Source organism: Carica papaya, chromosome 8, assembly GCF_054855325.1.
Source record: "Carica papaya isolate Zhongbai chromosome 8, ASM5485532v1, whole genome shotgun sequence".
NCBI classification, from domain to species: Eukaryota; Viridiplantae; Streptophyta; class Magnoliopsida; order Brassicales; family Caricaceae; genus Carica; species Carica papaya.
This window is the reverse complement of record NC_142316.1, coordinates 34,282,675-34,300,584: the sequence shown is the minus strand read 5'-3', so window position 1 is coordinate 34,300,584 and position 17,910 is coordinate 34,282,675. Positions and strand designations below refer to the sequence as shown.

Sequence of the window (17,910 nt, the reverse complement as noted above, 5' to 3'; positions counted from 1 at the left end):
GGTTTAGTAATTAAAAATTTTGTTTATTATTTAAAAATCATTGAGTTCGAATCTAAAACTCATCACTTCGTAATTATATTATTAGTGTGTTAATAAAACTATAATGACTAAGTTATAATTCGTTCTTGCGAGTTATGACACATTAAATTTTTTAAAATTAAAATAATTAATTTTTTTTAAAAAAAAAGTATTTGTCAAATTCTTTTAGAACATGTCATTGCAAAAGATGACATTGATTTTTAGTTTAATGTTTTTTCTGCTAGACATATATAGCTTTTCTATATGAATACATTTTTTTTTTCCTTCAAATTTTCACCACCAAACTTGTAATATTTTCTATTAGGTGAATTTTGGCAATTGAAGTGGCAGTTTCATGTCAAACATTTCCATACCCTGACACAAACATGTACTTCGCAATATAAAGATAATTTCTCTGTATGTGTATCTTTAGGATGATGATACATCTGACCAATTTTATCATGAATCCTCACATTGATCTCGAGGTCAACTTCGCATTCTTTTTCTACCAAATATGATCGAAGCAATTGCTGCTTGACATGCATGGAAAGAATTTTATACACTGAAGTTCCAAATGGATTTCTTTTCATTTTACCAGATAGCATTGATTGGATTTGCATCGGCATTCAACAATCCTCCGATACCCAATTGTCTTTTGGCAAATCAACTTCATATGATGCCAAAAAAAAAATGCAAACGATGCCCAAGCCGAGAGCTCTCTATGTCTGCTTTCATAGATCTTCAGTGCCAATACAAAAGAACTTAATAGTAGTAAAGCAAGGCTACTCAGATGGGTCTAAATGAATCTCTTACTAGAGAGAGTCAACTTCATAAGAAGCCAAAAAACATGCAAACAATGCCCAAGCAGAAAGCTTTCAATGTCTACTTTCATAGATTTTCAGTGTCAATACAAAAGAACTTAACAGTAAAGCAAGGCTACTTGATGGGTCAATATCAACAGGAAAAACACTACTTCTAAATGAATATCTCTTACTAGATAGAGAGAGAGAGCCTTTGAAAACCTACAATAACATGCATATTTTTTAATCACTGAATCAATTGTGCATGCCCCTGTTGAAATACATCTATCCTGCATTCCAACAACATCAAATTTTCCAGCACAAGCATAAAAACCTCATCTTTTCAACAGAACTTTCAATTTATAACTAAACCGTGAATGAAACTAAAGCTAGAGTCTTCCTTGCATGTAATTCTATTCAGATTGTATGTAATTCTTTCAGAAATTCTCACCTAACAAAAAATGGAAATAACACCTTCCTAGTCTCTCGGTGTGCTCATGCAGATGTGCATAGAGGCACATAGAGAAATCTAACACGTTATCTCACTAAAAAGAAAACCATAATTACATCCATCCTCCAATCAGAGAGGATATTCCCGATACTCCTCTCAATAGAACTTGCCACAATAAATCCAATATCGAAACCCAACAAAAAGTCAGCAGCAGTTGAAAAAGAGATGAAGACACAAAATTATCCTTAAACTCTGAAGGGAAAATATATATATATAGTCATGAGAAAACAAAAACGGAAAAAGAAAGATTAAGTAAAAGTTGGGACTCTAATCCCATGCGCTGGTCATACCAGGACCATAACCCCCACCATAACCTCCAGGCACACCATACCCACCACCACCACTATTCCCTCCATAGTAATCCATATTTCTAGTAAAAGAGCCTTCCCTTCTGAAGTCACGGCCACCAAAACGCCCTCCCCCAGATCGCCGATTTTTTCCACCACCATATGAAGCACGGGATGCATACCGAGTGAGCCAAGCAGGCACTTCCTGGTTTGCTTCCTGCATTAGATCAGCAAGGGGCCTTGCCATTGACAAATTGTTCTCATTAAAGAAGGCAGTTGCCAACCCTGTTTTTCCTGCTCGCCCTGTTCGTCCTATCCGGTGAACATAATCATCAATGTCGTTGGGTAGATCAAAGTTAACTACGTGAGCAACATGGGGTATGTCAAGACCTCGTGCAGCAACATCTGTTGCCACCAATATTGGCGTATTCCCGCTCTTAAATGATCTTAATGCCATCTCCCTTTCCTGGATCAAGCAAAGCCATAGGCTAAAAGCGTCAAAGACATTGCTCCCAAATAATATACATGTGAAATACAGGATAAAAGGACTTTAATAACTCAAGTTTTCTATTCAGAAGGTTTTCTTTTTCTCTTTTTCTTTTCTTTTTCTTTTGCAGTAGAAGTCTATTCAGATTTTTATGCAACAATCACTACTGGGAAAAAAAAAAGTCATCTCCGAAGATCCTAAATTTACCGCACAGACAAGGGTGTCTTCTGAATTTTCACCAAGTGTCCCTACTTATACTAATTTTTTTTTTTAAATACAGTACTTATACTTAAATAATCAATCTTCCAAGTGTTGTCCCCTAGGATGCAAGAAATTATCATCAAATGTGTCAAATACCAAAAGAGAATAGAAAAATAGTTCACCTAATTAAGAACATCTCTTTATTTCAAAAGAAAAAAAAAACGAACATCTTTACATGTTTGTCACACATTTTATATCTTTCATAAGCTTTCAAAAAGTTGTATACCAAGCACTAACGTGATAGGCACCAGAATAACATTCCTAAGTCTGGTCCCTTGGACCAATCACAAACAAGATAGACTCACCCTAAATTTCCTTTTTTGCCTAAGAAGTTGCTTGGGGCAGTATTCTCACTATTGATAAATTGATGAAATGTGGAAGAAGTTGGGCTCACAGATGCTTCCATTGTCTCCACAAGAATGAATTCCCTCATAATCTACTCCTACGTTGCTCAAAGGCCAGAAGGCTGTGGGTCACTTCAGGATTGTGAGGGGATCTTTGAGAGGGTAAAACAAAAAAAAAATAGTTTATCTCACCCCTTTGGCTATCTCCTGGGTAATATCATTGGAGGGACGGAAGACTTTACAGCGACATTTGTTCTCCTTTTGGCAAATTAGGGCTGGTTAGTTTCAAATCCTGTGTATTTTGTTCACGGGTCATCATTTAATTGATGGAGAAAATCTGGGGCACCTCATAAATAGTCTAATGATTTGTGCAAAGGTTTTCTACACGGAGGCTTGTGAATTCTAAGGCTTTTGTGTTCTTAACAAAAAATGATGGAGATAAGAAATCATTTATGCATTAATTTTAGCTATTAACTCAAGGCTAAACAGTCATATGTGCATGGCTCATACTGATGTCAAGATGAGTCAAGCAAGTGAAAAAGGTTCGTTGATGACAAGTAAACCAAATAAAGACAACATATTCTTAAAAAAAAAAGTAACATCAACGGTCATTGGTTAACTATTCATAATCTGATCAACTCACCTGTTGTGTTCTATCACCATGAATGGTAGTTGCCGGAAACCCATTCATACACAACCAATGTTCCAAGGAGTCTGCCCCCTTCTTTGTCTCAACAAAAACTAATGTAAGAGCTTGCTGCAAATTTAAAAACGTAACTACAAAATAAGCCGCTCAAAACAGTAAATTTATCAATTAAATCAGAAAATACCCTTAGACTAGCACTTTAAATGATAACTTTACTTCAGAATAATAAAACTTAATTTCACTAAAATAAGGAGCCTCAATATGCAAACCAAAAATGCAATGCTGCCATGCATCTTTTTACCTTGCCGTGTGTTCCATTTTCTCTCTGTGCATGAAGAAGATCCATAAGATGGCTTCTCTTGTCAGACTCATGAACAAATTCTACTCTTTGAACAATTAAATCAGTACTTGAACCAACTCTTCCAACAGCCAAAAATATGTAGTTTGCAAGGAAATCAGATGCAAGCCTCTGCATGCAAGAAAAAATGTTTTTTTTTAGATAAAAGAAGAAATATTACTAAGGAAGAGAAAGAAGCAAATGAAAAAATAATATATTTTGAAAGAAAGATATCGATGATATCTAGTACTCCATATTTTATAAGAACTTTACATGCTAGCAAGTAATCTTAGCAAAAAAGGTCATGCATGTGAAGGATTTCAGAATAAAAATCTACACGAATAAAAAGAAAATAAATCACACCAACCACAAGGAAATGGAGACAACCTAACAAAAAAAGGCAGAATGGCAAACCAACCTGTATCTCTTTTGGAAATGTGGCGCTAAAAAGCATTGTCTGTCTAACACCTGGTGGAGGCATGTCCATTTGCTCCACAATCTTTCTAATTTGAGGTTCAAATCCCATATCCAGCATCCTATCTGCCTCATCGAGTGCTAAGTATCTAATCATCTGTAATGAAACTCTAGCCCTCTCGAGCAAATCAACCAATCGTCCTGGAGTTGCTACAAGAATATCAACTCCTCTCTCAAGCTCACGCAACTGATAGAAAAACATATCACAAGTACAAAACAGATTTAGAGAGGAAAATAAGGGAAGAAAAAATTAAAAGTAAATATGCTATTGGGTAAATCCTTTGGAGCAAACACAAGTTATAACAAAATTACGCAACCCCCTGTAGCATATTAACTCATTTTTTCAGCAGCAAACAAAATATTTTCTGCCCATAAATCATCCCGCACTACCTCTATAAGGGATAAATAAATACTGGTTCAAGGGAAACTGGGAAAGATGTCATATAGACAACAAGAACATTTACTGACAATAAAAAGGTAAAACCATTTATATTTTACTCTCTAATATGTTAGATATGGAAGAGCAAGCTATAAGAACGCAGAAATGATAGAAATCAGAAACCATTGATTTAATTTTTTTTTTCTTATAGCCATCAAATATGTTACACTCCAAAAGGTTGGAAATGTGGTACAGCAGCCAATCTACAAGAATGCCTACACAGCACTAAGTCCTGAGACAGAAACTACACAGAGATCATAATTTGAAAACTTGATACCAGCTACAAAATATGCAATAGGAATTCCAGAAGGACTGGGAAGTGGAAGAATACTGTAACTTGCTCCTCTGTTAGACCAATATCAAGCTGACGGAGAATGACAGCAGAATTTGGAAACTTGACAAGCAGAAGGGCTTCTCGGTGAAGTCCTATTACAATTACTTAGGCAAAAAAGAGAGTGGGGTTGAGCTGACAGCACCTTACAAACAGATCTGGAAATCAAAACCTCCTCCCAGAATGTCTTTTTTTGCTTGGGAAGCTGCTCGAGAAAGTATCCTAACCATTGATATGTTGAAGAGGAGAGGCAACACTTGGTAAATAGATGCTATCTATGTAAAAACAATGAGGAATCATGCAATCATATCTTACTCAATTGTCCAGCTGTTTACAATATTTGGACAACTGTTTATGGGATTATGGAAATGAATTGGGTTATCATGGACTTTGGTTGGTAAGGAACTGTGGGCTTGGTCAGGTATATGTAAAAAGAAAAAACATTTATTCTTAGTTCTGCTTATCATTTTTTGGGTAGTGTGGAAGAAAAGAAATATGAGAACTTTCGAGGGTATTGAAATTGACTTTGTAAAAATTAGAGATAAATGGAGTAACACTTTTGCTTCTATTTTATTGGATCATGACATGAGAGACTGGGAAGAGATTGGAATGGTCATTAACTACTTAACTGATATGTAACTATTTTATATACGAGCGGTACCCTCTTGGTACCTTTGTCCATAATAATATACTTTTCTTTCATTTCAAAAAAAACAATAGGAATTCCAGAATTTGATGGATTTCAGAAAGGATGATAATATTTATAAAAAAAATAAATAAATATTAATTGCAAGGATAATGAAAAATGTGATAATTTTTTGATAATGTTCTCTTTTCTGGAAAACCCATGTATAAGTGGAAAGCAAGAATGCCACGATTAATGCCATATAATGGAAACCTGTTGGTTGATTGGCGCTCCCCCATAAGCAACCACCACCTTGACACCAGTTTGATAGGAAAACTTTCTAGCCTCATCATGTATCTGCAAGTAAATAGCAATAAAACAAAATAAAGATCACCCATATGAATTCTGCAACTTCCTAACAATGTACCTCACTTGAGTACTCTGGCTAACAATGAACCTGGCATGATAGCTCCCTTGTTGGGGAGAGAATAAGAGCAAGCGGGTAAACTGTGCGGGCACCACGTGGTCTCTGTACATACTGCTCCCGCATGATTCCACTAATAATTGGAAAGCAAAAAGCAGCTGTCTTCCCCGACCCCGTTTGAGCACAAGCCATCAAATCCCGCCCAGCGAGCGATATTGGAATCGCGTGACGTTGAACTGGTGTGGGCTTTACGTACTTGCATCTGCGAATATTTTGGTTTAATGCTTCACCTAAGTCTATTTCAGCAAATGTATTAACAGGTGGCGGAACATTGTCTCCACTTGTCTCAACTGGAATATCCTCATAGGCATCAAAGTTAATCCCTGTGTTCTCTTGCTCACTAAAGGCCTGCTCGGCATCATTATCATCATCACCAAATGGGTTTACTTCGTGTCCTCTCCTGTCCCAGGCCCCACTTCTATTATTCCAGCCACCACCTCTAACTCCAGAACTATACCCGAAGCCACCAGAGCCATACCCTTGACGCCCATAATCAAGTCTAGGACCACCACCCCAGCGGGAACCACCAGAGGGCCCACCATAAACTACACGGTCATTAGCCTGGGAAGGAGCAGGAGGCTCAGATGACGGTGGCTTGTTACGAAGATGGGGCGGAACATAAGTTGGTCGTGTAGGACGAGAAACACTATTGTTATCAGAAGAACCAGCAGCTGCATTCTCTGAATTAGCCACAGAATCTGCCCATGAAGTGCTCATCTCCAAAATTGCTCCTAATTTTAGGATAATCCCAAAGCTAAAAGCAAATGCCTAATCCAGCTAACAGAATATAACAAAATATCGGAGGACTTCAAACTAACAGAATCTTTTTTCCCTTTCCTCTACACCAATCGCAGATCAAACCCTAATCAATACATGTAACCACGGTCAAACAAAACAAAACAAAAATTAGTCCAAAAAATAAACAAAAACCCGCTTCAAAAAAAAAAAAAAAAAAAAAAAAACAGAAGAACGAAGATATGATCGAGGAACCATAAAAACTAAAACTTCAAAATAAAAACATGCATATCCAACAAACAGAAAAATAGCAACCGAGCTTAAAAATTCGCAGAGATACAGATACGATTACAACAATCTACCAAATATCATAAAACAATCAAGCAAACAAACAGATCCGGTAGAAAATAACAACCAAAGTATACGAAACCAATGCGATTAGACCAAAATAAAAAGATTAATCAACAACAGACCCCAAATTCACTTCCTACCAACCCCCCGCGCTTAATGCGAAAATATAAACCTAGCTCGCGGCATTTCAAGGAGGAGAAAATCGTGCGAAAGGCAAAGAGAGAAGTAAACCTGGAACAAGCATGTAATCAATCTCAGTTCAATTCGATTGAAGCTCGAAGACAGAAACCCTAATAACTCCTTCTCGGTCTCAGGACACGAAGCGTAAGTATCGGCTAAGCTTTATGCAGGTGAGAGAGAGAGAGAGAGAGAGAGAGAGAGAATGAAGAGCAAGATATTTGTGTTTTGAGATGTCTTCCCCTTTTCAAAATCAGATCAAATTATCAAAATCTTTTCTTCATTTTTTTTTTTTCTTTTTCCTCCTTTTTTCTTCTCTAATTCCCGAGAAAATAAATAACAGAGAGAGAGAGAGAGAGAGAATAAGGGGGAAAAGAAATATCAAGGGCAACGACTGTTCCGCACAATGCGAGGGCATTTCGGTCATTCCACACCCCCTACCAGCCAAAGGATAAATAATATTAATTTTATTTTTTTTAAGCACATAATTATGACGTAAAAATTATGTAATTAATTTGTTAAAACTTTTTGAATAAGTTACTTTTGGTTACTTTTTATATTCAAAACGTTTTTCATATATTTTATTAAAAAATAAAAAAATAATTAACGAACTGTTAGGAATTATAATTGTGCACGGGAGAATTAAACACTACAACGCTGTGCGCGTGGCGGACACGGCAGAATCTGATTGGACGAGAGAAGTGTAGTTTCGTTTCTGTCGCTGATTCCGGTTTCGACTGCTGCGGATGGTGGTTGGAATTTTCTACTTTTCAAGCGATGGAGTGCTTTTTTCATGGCATCATCCAAACATAAAAGTTCTCTTTACGAATAATTATGAACCCAAAAAAAAAAAAAAAACATCGTAGTTAATGTTCCAAATCTGAATTTTGAATTTAATAAATTTTATAATTAATTTAAAAATATTTTTTAAATAAAATTAATTGGTCATTAAAAAAAATTTAAAAATATATTCATTCATGATATATATATACATCAATCATAATATAATACAAATAATTTTTAAATAATATAATACACAGAAATACAATCCGATTCGAACTCATGACTTCTTTTAAAAAAATAGACATACTAATTATTGAGTTAAGTAGTGATTGATACATTAAAATTTAATTGTTCATGAATTTCGTATATTAAAAGATTTTTTTAAAAAAAATAAAAAATATATACACTCATCAATGAAATGATATATATATATACATATCAATCACAATACAATACAAATAACTTTTAAATAATATAATATATAGAAATACAATCCGATTCGAACTCGTGACTTCTTTTAAAAAAATAGACATATCAATTATTGAGTTAAGTAGCGATTGATACATTAAAAAAACACTGAAATTATAAAGTTATATTTGTAATTAACTACTAAATTTGAGATTTTGATGTGCAAATTATATATATATGTATGTATGTATATATTACTCTGACATTATAAATTATCCACACAAAAAAAATAGTAATGGGTTTTTAAAAATGTCATTAACGAATTGCTTTTATATCGTGGGATAAAAACCAATCTAATGTTTAACATTAAATTTGAAATTTGAAATTGATTTAGCAACACGTTTAATACGTAAAATTGAAATAACACTACTTACCCAAGATCTAGAATCGAATGAGAATTTGACATCAAACACAATTACATGTCATAGTGTCTTGTACGTTATAGAAAGATCAATGCTTTTAGAGCTAACCTAAACGTAAGAATTCTAATTAATGCCGGGAAGGCTTATATACTTTTCTACTAGAGATTTTTTTGGTAAGAGTACAAAGATATAGATACATACACACACACATATATATATATACACACATATGTTACAGCTGCCACGTAATACGGGTTTCCTTGCTTGCCTGGTAAGTTTGGTAGGGTCTTAATATGATGCATTTGCGTAACCCTGCAAAATGCATAGGTGATACATATATAATCAAAGCTGACATATACCAAGATTACATTACAAGATACTATTATCAATACTATTATATTTCTGTTCATCGACAAAATTTGTGTTAATAATCAATTAGGCAGAAATAATTAAGAAAAAATGGTTTTACCTAAAAGAGTAATGGAGACTGGAGCGTTCAGATTGACCATCTTCAACACCAGGAGCAGCGAAAAGTTACCGATACAAAGTCTTTTTTCTTAATAAAACTACGAGATGAAAAGTCAACAATTTTTTTTTTTTTTTTGGGAATTTTACAAGATTCATAGTGACTGAGGAGAGGAGGAAGAGAGAAAAGAATGGAGAACATCAATAAATCAATGACTCTAAAATAATAACCTAAAAAAATTTAAACCCTAGATTAGTACCTAGAACTATTTTCCCTGAAATTTTGAACTAGCAGCAGTTGAGAAAGGTGGAGCACAGGATCATATCCTTGAATGCTGAAGGAGAAGAATATGAAAACTAATGAGAGAGAAGAAAATATATTCAGTATAAGATGAGAGACCCTAATCCCATGCACTGGTCACACCGGCGCTGTAACCCCCGCCATAACCTCCGGGAGCCCCGTATCCGCCGCCGCCGGTGTTCCCTCCACTGTAGTAATCTGCACTTCTGTTAATAGGGCCTTCTCTTCTAAAATCACGGCCTCCAAAACGCCCTCCCGCACGCCGATTTTTACCGCCACCATATGAGGCGCGTGATGCATACTGAGCGAGCCAAGCAGGTACTTCCTGATTTGCTTCTTGCATTAGGTCCGTGAGGGGCTTTGCCATTGAAAAGTTGCTTTCATTGAAGAAGGCAGTCGCCAGCCCTGTTTTGCCTGCTCGACCTGTTCGTCCGATCCGGTGAACATAATCATCAATGTCATTGGGTAGATCGAAGTTAACTACATGAGCTACGTGAGGTATATCAAGGCCTCGCGCTGCGACATCTGTTGCCACCAATATCGGTGTCTTCCCACTCTTAAATGATCTTAATGCCATTTCTCTTTCCTGGATCAGATAAAATCATATGATTAATATGTCAAAGACGTTGCTGCCTGACAATATAATAAACACAAACCGTAGGATAAAATATCTAATAAGAGGACTCCTGTTTTTCTTCAGGTTTGAATTTACTGCTGAGATGGATGTTTTCCAAATCAAGGTCCATGAGATGCAAAAATTGAAGTGGGTCACCCAACTCAGCTCGTTTGAAGTATGTGCCAATTACCCATCAATGAGTTGGAATCAACCAAAGCATTAATTGAGCTAAAATTATTCTCAGAAAATCTGAATCAAAACTATCAGTTAAAAACGTGATTAAACATAAATTAACGGCACATGTCGCTGAAATAAACTACAAACCACAAAGCAATACAAACTTAAAGGTGTTTGGGATTTGTTTATTATATGCTTATAAGCAGCTTTAAGCACTTTATTCCAATCTTCATGTTTGATAAAGTGTGCTCACTAGGTTCTTAAAAGTGATTTTAAGAATGTAAAAAATAAAGACCTAAATTTTAACATTTTATATACTTATTTTTTTATCTAACGAATTTACTTTTACACTCACTATCCACTATATATCGTTGTAAATTATAAAATATTTATAATAAATATATATTTTTTATTAATTTTCTTATAAAAATATTTTGTAATTAGTATTTTATCCAAACGTGCAACTACTTATTTTTTAAATAAGGAATTAAAGCTATCACTTGTCATGATTAACTACTCTGGTGAGCATAGCAAAAAAATCAGAAGGCTATATAGCAACAGTCTCTATTGGGTGACTTCAGTTCTATTTGGTGACTTGGGATGTCAAAAAAGGCCTGCTTCAGAGATATCTTGGAATCAGATTAATGGTTGAATTCAACAAAGCACTGTAGCGTAAGTGGCTATAGGAATTCATGAGAGCGCACAAAAATCTTTGAAGGAGAGTGATCAAAGCCAAGTTTTAACAGAAAGTAAGGACTGATATTCTAGAAGCACTAAATGTCAGTATGATGATTTGATTATGAAAGAAAATAGACATGGGAAGGGAGGGTTTTCATGGGTGTATCTGGTGGAAAATTGAATTGGCCAAAAGGGTGAGTTTTTGGTTGGATGAACAGAATGAGGGTGGTGCACTTGCCAAACGTTTTTCCACAACTTATTCCTTAGCTCATAACAAAGAGGAAACGGCAGCGAAATGAGGGTGGTGAATTGCCAACTCCTTGGGTAAGGTGTTTGGGGGTGGAACTGGCCAGGAATCTCCATGACCGGAAAGTAAGTGAATATTGTCAATTTGTTCCAGTGTTTGTCCCAATGTGCACGGCTAAAAGATATCTTGGCTAAGCCAGTTTGGAAGGCTCAGATCGGAAGGGACATTTTCGGTGAAATCCTACTATCTCCAATCAGCAAAGAGTGGAATAATCAATGTGAAATTTTCATGGAAACTGATTTGAAAAAACAATGCTTCACCTAGAGTTGCTTTCTTCGCTTGGGAAGCAACAAGGGAATGTATTTTAGAAATAGTTGAGCCTGATTAAAAGGAGAAAGTCATTGTTCATGGGTGCTATTTATGTAAGAAAGATGTGGAGTCGGGTAATCACCTTCTCCTCTGGTGTCCTTTCTCTTAGCAGGTTTGGTCTATGGCCTATAGACTTTCAGGGTTAAATTTGTGCAATTGTTGGCTTGGTCAAATAGGAGATCTGGGTATGAAGGTATTCGATGGGGATAAGCACTACGATGAGAATTTAGGCCCTATCTCTCTGGCTACCTTATGTGTCATTCGGAATGAAGAACTAAAAAGGTTTTTCATGACAGAGAATTTTCTTTCAATATAATCCATGATGTTTAGCTCCAAAACCCAGGTTTTCTTATTTAAGGATCATCCTCTTTACACTGATGAGGATTTTGAGAACCTAACTGATATCTTGACAATTTGTTAAGCTTTGTCTGCTGGTTGCACTCTTTTGGTGCCTATATAAACTACATTAATTTTTATTCTAAAAAAATATTCCTTTTCTCTCTCAAAAATAAATTGGCACTATACAAATAAATGTAAAGTACATTAACTGCCTCCTAGTTTAGCATATCCTACACTTATCCCCTGTATTTTAAAGATATACATATTACTTAATTTGTTTCATATTAATCAATACATATTTGATGAAAAATGCAAAATTTTATTTCATTAAATCTTCTATTCACATAAATCTATTAAATGTTTTCAAATGACAAAATAGATTATTTTAGTCAAAAAACATATTACAACTTTAATTTAACTTCAACCATTTTGATATTGTACATATAGCAAGATAGTTAACTAATTTTATAATTTCTTTGACGTGTATGTTTTAAAGTCAAGGAGGTAATCACAGCATAACCTAAAATAGAGGTTGCTAGTGTAATTAGACTATAAATAACTAAATCTCCTGTTAAATATTGCAGCCATTCCATCACAACATCAATTTCTGAAGCAGCAAAATAATTGAATCGAACTGCCTAAAACTAGTAGTCACTCAAATGTGACCAAGCAACTAAGTTGGTTTCACTTACAAGAGATAAGAATTAAAGTCATTATCAAGTGTCAAGTGGGAAATCAGAAAACAGATTACCTGAACAAGTAAGAAAAAAAATGTTTGATTTTTTTTTAATCTTTCACAATGTTTCGAAACTAATGTGAAAAGCACCAAAATATTGTAAAATTTGACTAAAGAGCACAGTCTAAAACATTTAAACCTGGGGCATTTGTTGTCATGGTGTCCTCGGTCTAGTATGTTACATTTTCTATCCTTCGATCTATTTGGAAGAAGCATGAAAAAAGAATTTCCAATAGGGTGAACCTCTTTTCATAGGGTTAGAGATTTTTGGATGTATATCCTTTTATCTTTGGATTACAACCCACACTCTGACAAGTGAAGGAGAACCCGTGGATCTTTTTGTGCTTGTAATTAGCTTATGTGTACTATCAGGAACCACTTGGTACCAAATACATTTTCTGCTCTTGTAAAAAAATGGAAGATTTGAACTCATATTATGCTTTTATTCAAACTTCATAATCTTTTAACGCACTCAATACTAAGCAAATGCAAGAATCATACTCAAGCTAAGATGAGTCAGGCTAACATAAAGCATACCAGCACAGCCAAACATGACTTTAAGCTCATTAACAAGGAACAAAAGCACAAGAACAAAATGAATTTGAAAGAATAGAAAACATAAAATCCTATTACTCCTTTTGTTAATGAATCTTATTCAAATCTCCAAGCAACTCACCTGTTGTGTTCTATCACCATGAATAGTAGTTGCTGGAAACCCATTGACAAATAACCAATGTTCTAATGAGTCAGCTCCCTTCTTGGTCTCCACAAAAACTAACGTCAGAGCTTGCTGCCAAATTTCAAGACTATAATTCAGAAACTGCTAGAAACAATAGAGCTGTCAAATTGAATGAATGAACATCTTCAGACCAGCAGTTTGAATAATAAACTTAGTCCAGGATAATATAATTAATACTATGCCTAAGTACTCTGTATCAAAAGAAAAAATTAACAATATGGATTATAGATCTTCATTAAGCAAGTCCTAAATTCACAATGTAGCAAATGTGCATTTATTTACCTTGCCATGAACTCCGTTTTCCCTCTGTGCATGAAGAAGGTCCATAAGATGGCTTCTCTTATCAGACTCGTGAACAAATTCTACTCTTTGAACAATTAAATCTGTACTTGAACCAACTCGTCCAACAGCCAAAAATATGTAATTTGAAAGGAAATCAGATGCAAGTCTCTGCAAGACAGACAAGTATTCGGAAAAAAATTGTCACTGCAGTACACAAAACCTCCACTGGGATTCTGTGGCATATGGAAAACAAAAAGGTCTTTACAAATGACTGTGTAACTGTAACTGAGATTGTCTACAAACAAAAAAAATGGATAAGAACTTCACATGCTAGGCAACATCACATAATTTTAGGCAAAAGATAGTTATGAGAATGATAAAATGATAAAAGTGAATCTAATGACATACCACTAGGTAAAAGTCCTTGACAATTAAAAATAAAGACTAATGAAAAAGAAGATTCAGCTAAATATAGGGGTGTGCATGAGAACCAATAACTGATCCGAACTACATAACTCTACAAATATTTTTGGTTTTGGTTTGTAATTTTAATTGACCACAGTTACAAAATGGTTGACCAATTATATTGAATATATATTTTATTAGTAAATATAACATTTTTTGTATATAAACAAGGTATAAAATATTTTACACATTATATGTAAATCTAATATATATGTCGGATTTAAATATAATATAATATATACTTAAGAAAGTTTTTTATTTAAATTTAAAATATTTAAATTTTCATTATATATTTTTATTAATATTTAATTGTATATTTTAATTTACTTTTAAAATTTTATTACTACTTGATGAATTTTAATTTCTAATTGACAAAAATTAGATAGATATATGATTTATTATTTATATGTATAATATGACAAAATTTAGACATTTATTGAGTATATTTTTTAATTTATTTTGATTTATTTAACAGCAAAATATCTGACTAGTTTCAGTTTGTTATATGGCCGAACCACATAGTCCGGGTTGGTCTGCTGTTATCACCAAAAATGCAGCAAAATGTGAAGATGCAGAAATCCCATCGAAACAATCTAAACAAACCTGTATCTCTTTTGGAAAGGTGGCGCTAAACAGCATTGTCTGTCTCACACCTGCTGGAGGCATGTCCATTTGCTCCACTATCTTTCTAATTTGAGGTTCAAAACCCATATCTAGCATCCTATCTGCCTCGTCAAGGGCCAAGTATCTAATCATCTGCAAGGAGACTCTAGCCCTCTCAAGTAAATCAACCAATCGCCCAGGAGTTGCCACAAGAATATCAACTCCTCTCTCAAGCTCTCGCAGCTGCATAATAACAATCCATAGTAAACAATGACTAGCAGGAAAAGAGATCCACAAACATATGCTATCAACAGTATGGATTAGGAGAGAAGGAGAGGGAGGTTGAACAGAAAAAAACAAAAAAAAAAAAAAACAAGAAAACACTTCAACCTCAAAGTTCAATATGACATCAAGACCAAGAGGCAACTGCATATGTTGGAACAAAAACCTTAAAAAATCTTGATCATGTTGCAACCTAGAATCATTCTCAAAGCCTAATTTTTTTTTTTGTCAAATGTTTCATTCCCTAAACCAGATTCCCACCAACTCCCTCCCCCTTGGCGAGAATGCCTATTGACCTTCATATGTCATTTAACTAAAATATCATTGAAAAAAGAACCACAAGCAAATAAATCATAATATGAAAACTTTACACTGTTTGCAGATTATTTGCTTAAGCAATTCCAGAATTCTGCAAATTTGGAAACATAAGCCAACGCCACACGAACAAACAAAAAAAGAATTTGATATGTCAAGTAGTTCAATAACTTCATATGAAAACAATTCAAATACCGATTTTCATTTTTCTTAGAAAATAAACAATATAATAGTACAAAAGAGAGAATGCCACCAGTGATGACACATGATTAAAACCTGTTGGTTAATTGGAGCTCCTCCATAAGCAACCACCACCTTGACACCAGTTTGATAGGAAAACTTTCTGGCCTCATCATGTATCTGCAAGTAAGTAAAAATAGAAACAAAGTAAGGATTATCCACTCGGAAGTTTGCAACTTTTAACAAAGCACATCATGCAAGTAATCAGACTGATAACAGACTTGGCATGAAAGCTCCCTCGTTGGAGAGAGAATAAGAGCAAGTGGGTACACAGTCCGGGGCCCACGTGGTCGCTGGATGTATCGCTCCCGCATAATTCCACTGATAATTGGAAAGCAAAAGGCAGCTGTCTTCCCGGATCCTGTCTGGGCACAAGCCATCAAGTCCCTCCGTGCAAGTGATATTGGAATAGCATGCCGCTGAACTGGAGTAGGCTTCACATACTTGCACCTTTGAATATTTTGATTCAGTGCTTCCCCTAAGTCTATCTCGGCAAATGTATTAACTTGTGGAGGAACATTTTCCCCACTTGTCTCAACTGGAATATCCTCATAGGCATCAAAATTAATGCCTGTGTTCTCTTGATCGTCAAAGGCAGGCTCTGCATCATTATCGATATTTCCAAATGGGTTCACTTCCCGCTCTCCCCTGTCCCACCCGCCACTTCTATTATTCCAACCACCACCACTTCTAACTCCAGAACCATATCCCATACTACCAGAGCCATGTGCCGGACGCCCATAATCAGGTTTAGAACCAGCACCCCAGCGAGACCCACCATGAGGACCACCAGAAGCAACAAGATCATTGGCTGGTGAAGGAGCATAGGGTTCAGATGATGGTGGCCTATTACGAAGATGTGGTGGAACATATGCAGACCGTTGAGGACGAGATAAGCTGTTGCTAGCAGAAGAACCCGAAGCAGCATTCTCTAAGTTAGTTGCAGAATCTGCCCACGAAGTTCTCATCTTGAAAATTGTATCTAATGTGTATCCTAATTTCCGAAACTAAAACGCCTAAGCCAGCTAAAAAATGACGCGAAATTTGACTCCTCTAAACTAAAATTCCTCTTATTTCCTTCCTCTGTATAAATTGTGGATCAAACCCTAATAAATCACAACAACACAACCACCATCATAAAACAACACAAAAGTCTGGTAAATTCAACAAGGAAAAAATAGTAGAAACAAAGAAGAAAAGACTTCCGAATGATGAAAACACCGCCGCAAAAACAAAAACCTGATTAAGCAAACAATAATAGATATTAAAAACAGGCGCACGTCCGAGAAATCAGTATTCAAACACAAAATTCGCTAAAACTGTTGAGATTACAACCCGTTAAGAAAATCAAACATCACAACACAATGAGAAAGCAAGCAGATCCGGTAGAAAACATCACGACAGACACAACAGACCAATCGAAGAATTGAAACACCATGTTTACTACGGTAACAACACCACGCAAAATGCCAAAAATAAAAAATAAAAAATAAAAAATAAAAAAAGAAAGAAACGCAGCCTCAACACCTTATCACGGAGAAAGCGATTGACAGTACACAAACAGAGAGCAAGAACAAAACTATACATATAGAAAGAGAAATTAAATAAGCATGTACCGAAATATCTCGGAAGAAACTCGACGGATAACTAAGACTAAAACCCTAAGTTCTTTTTCCCCTTCTTATTCCTTTGGACTCAGACGCGAAGCGAGAGAATCGGTTCTGTTAAGAAGCAATAGATAATCTGGGTGTTAAAAGATGTCTTACCTTTTTCAATACCAGATCAAACTTCAAAAGCTTTTCTTAGCCAAATGAGAGAGACGATGAAAAAAATCCAGCAGTAAATAGCATGCGGGGATAACGGGGCTCGCTACGTAAAACAGGCATTGTTTATACTTTGAGTGGTGAAGTGATATTAAATTATTTTTAAATAAAAATAGTTTTAATAAATAAATAAATAATTGTACTGTATTTATTAAAATTAAATACAGTACATAATTAAATCTTTATTTCGCGTTATATAATTTATAATTAATTAAAAATTAAATGTTATGTCCTTTTTAAAAATTTAGATGGATAAATATTATATATTATTGAAAAAATATATATATAAATTAAAAATAAGAATATAAAAAAA

At 34.9% G+C, this 17,910-nt stretch overlaps 2 protein-coding genes across 7 annotated transcripts; both read right to left on the bottom strand.

The window, feature by feature from the left end:
• Positions 1 to 1,495: 1,495 nt before the first annotated feature.
• Positions 1,496 to 7,637, bottom strand: LOC110811694 (DEAD-box ATP-dependent RNA helicase 37-like). The gene is made up of 7 exons (XM_022038254.2): positions 7,362 to 7,637; positions 6,018 to 6,906; positions 5,834 to 5,917; positions 4,110 to 4,352; positions 3,656 to 3,823; positions 3,352 to 3,465; positions 1,496 to 2,082 (listed from the first exon to the last, which is right to left on the bottom strand). The coding sequence occupies exons 2-7, from the start codon at positions 6,759 to 6,761 to the stop codon at positions 1,597 to 1,599; spliced, it is 1,839 nt and encodes a 612-aa protein (XP_021893946.1). The 5' UTR covers positions 6,762 to 6,906; positions 7,362 to 7,637; the 3' UTR covers positions 1,496 to 1,596.
• A 1,303-nt stretch (positions 7,638 to 8,940) lies between these two features.
• Positions 8,941 to 17,676, bottom strand: LOC110811688 (DEAD-box ATP-dependent RNA helicase 37-like). 6 transcript variants are annotated; one of them, XR_015813900.1, is made up of 8 exons: positions 17,541 to 17,676; positions 15,996 to 16,880; positions 15,811 to 15,894; positions 14,938 to 15,180; positions 13,870 to 14,037; positions 13,525 to 13,638; positions 9,390 to 10,272; positions 8,941 to 9,232 (listed from the first exon to the last, which is right to left on the bottom strand). XR_015813900.1 is itself a non-coding variant. In XM_088209304.1 (7 exons), the coding sequence occupies exons 2-7, from the start codon at positions 16,740 to 16,742 to the stop codon at positions 9,787 to 9,789; spliced, it is 1,842 nt and encodes a 613-aa protein (XP_088065430.1). In that variant the 5' UTR covers positions 16,743 to 16,880; positions 17,541 to 17,676; the 3' UTR covers positions 9,384 to 9,786. The 6 variants fall into 6 exon arrangements, 1 of the variants encoding a protein (XP_088065430.1); XR_015813902.1 differs by having other exon boundaries at positions 15,996 to 17,013; positions 17,541 to 17,662; XR_015813904.1 differs by lacking the exon at positions 17,541 to 17,676 and adding an exon at positions 17,391 to 17,534.
• Between the last annotated feature and the right edge of the window lie 234 nt (positions 17,677 to 17,910).

What these genes read in the sequence shown, in the direction of transcription:
- LOC110811694 (XM_022038254.2), bottom strand. Translation starts at nt 6,761, where the DNA reads ATGAGCACTTCATGGGCAGATTCTGTGGCTAATTCAGAGAATGCAGCT. An exon ending in CATTTCCAAAAGAGATACAG is followed by an intron (nt 3,824 to 4,109) that starts GTTGGTTTGCCA and finishes TCTTGCATGCAG; the next exon opens with AGGCTTGCATCTGATTTCCT. An exon ending in ATGGTGATAGAACACAACAG is followed by an intron (nt 2,083 to 3,351) that starts GTGAGTTGATCA and finishes TGCTTGATCCAG; the next exon opens with GAAAGGGAGATGGCATTAAG.
- LOC110811688 (XM_088209304.1), bottom strand. Translation starts at nt 16,742, where the DNA reads ATGAGAACTTCGTGGGCAGATTCTGCAACTAACTTAGAGAATGCTGCT. An exon ending in GAGCTCCAATTAACCAACAG is followed by an intron (nt 15,181 to 15,810) that starts GTTTTAATCATG and finishes GTTATTATGCAG; the next exon opens with CTGCGAGAGCTTGAGAGAGG. An exon ending in ATGGTGATAGAACACAACAG is followed by an intron (nt 10,273 to 13,524) that starts GTGAGTTGCTTG and finishes TATCTGATCCAG; the next exon opens with GAAAGAGAAATGGCATTAAG.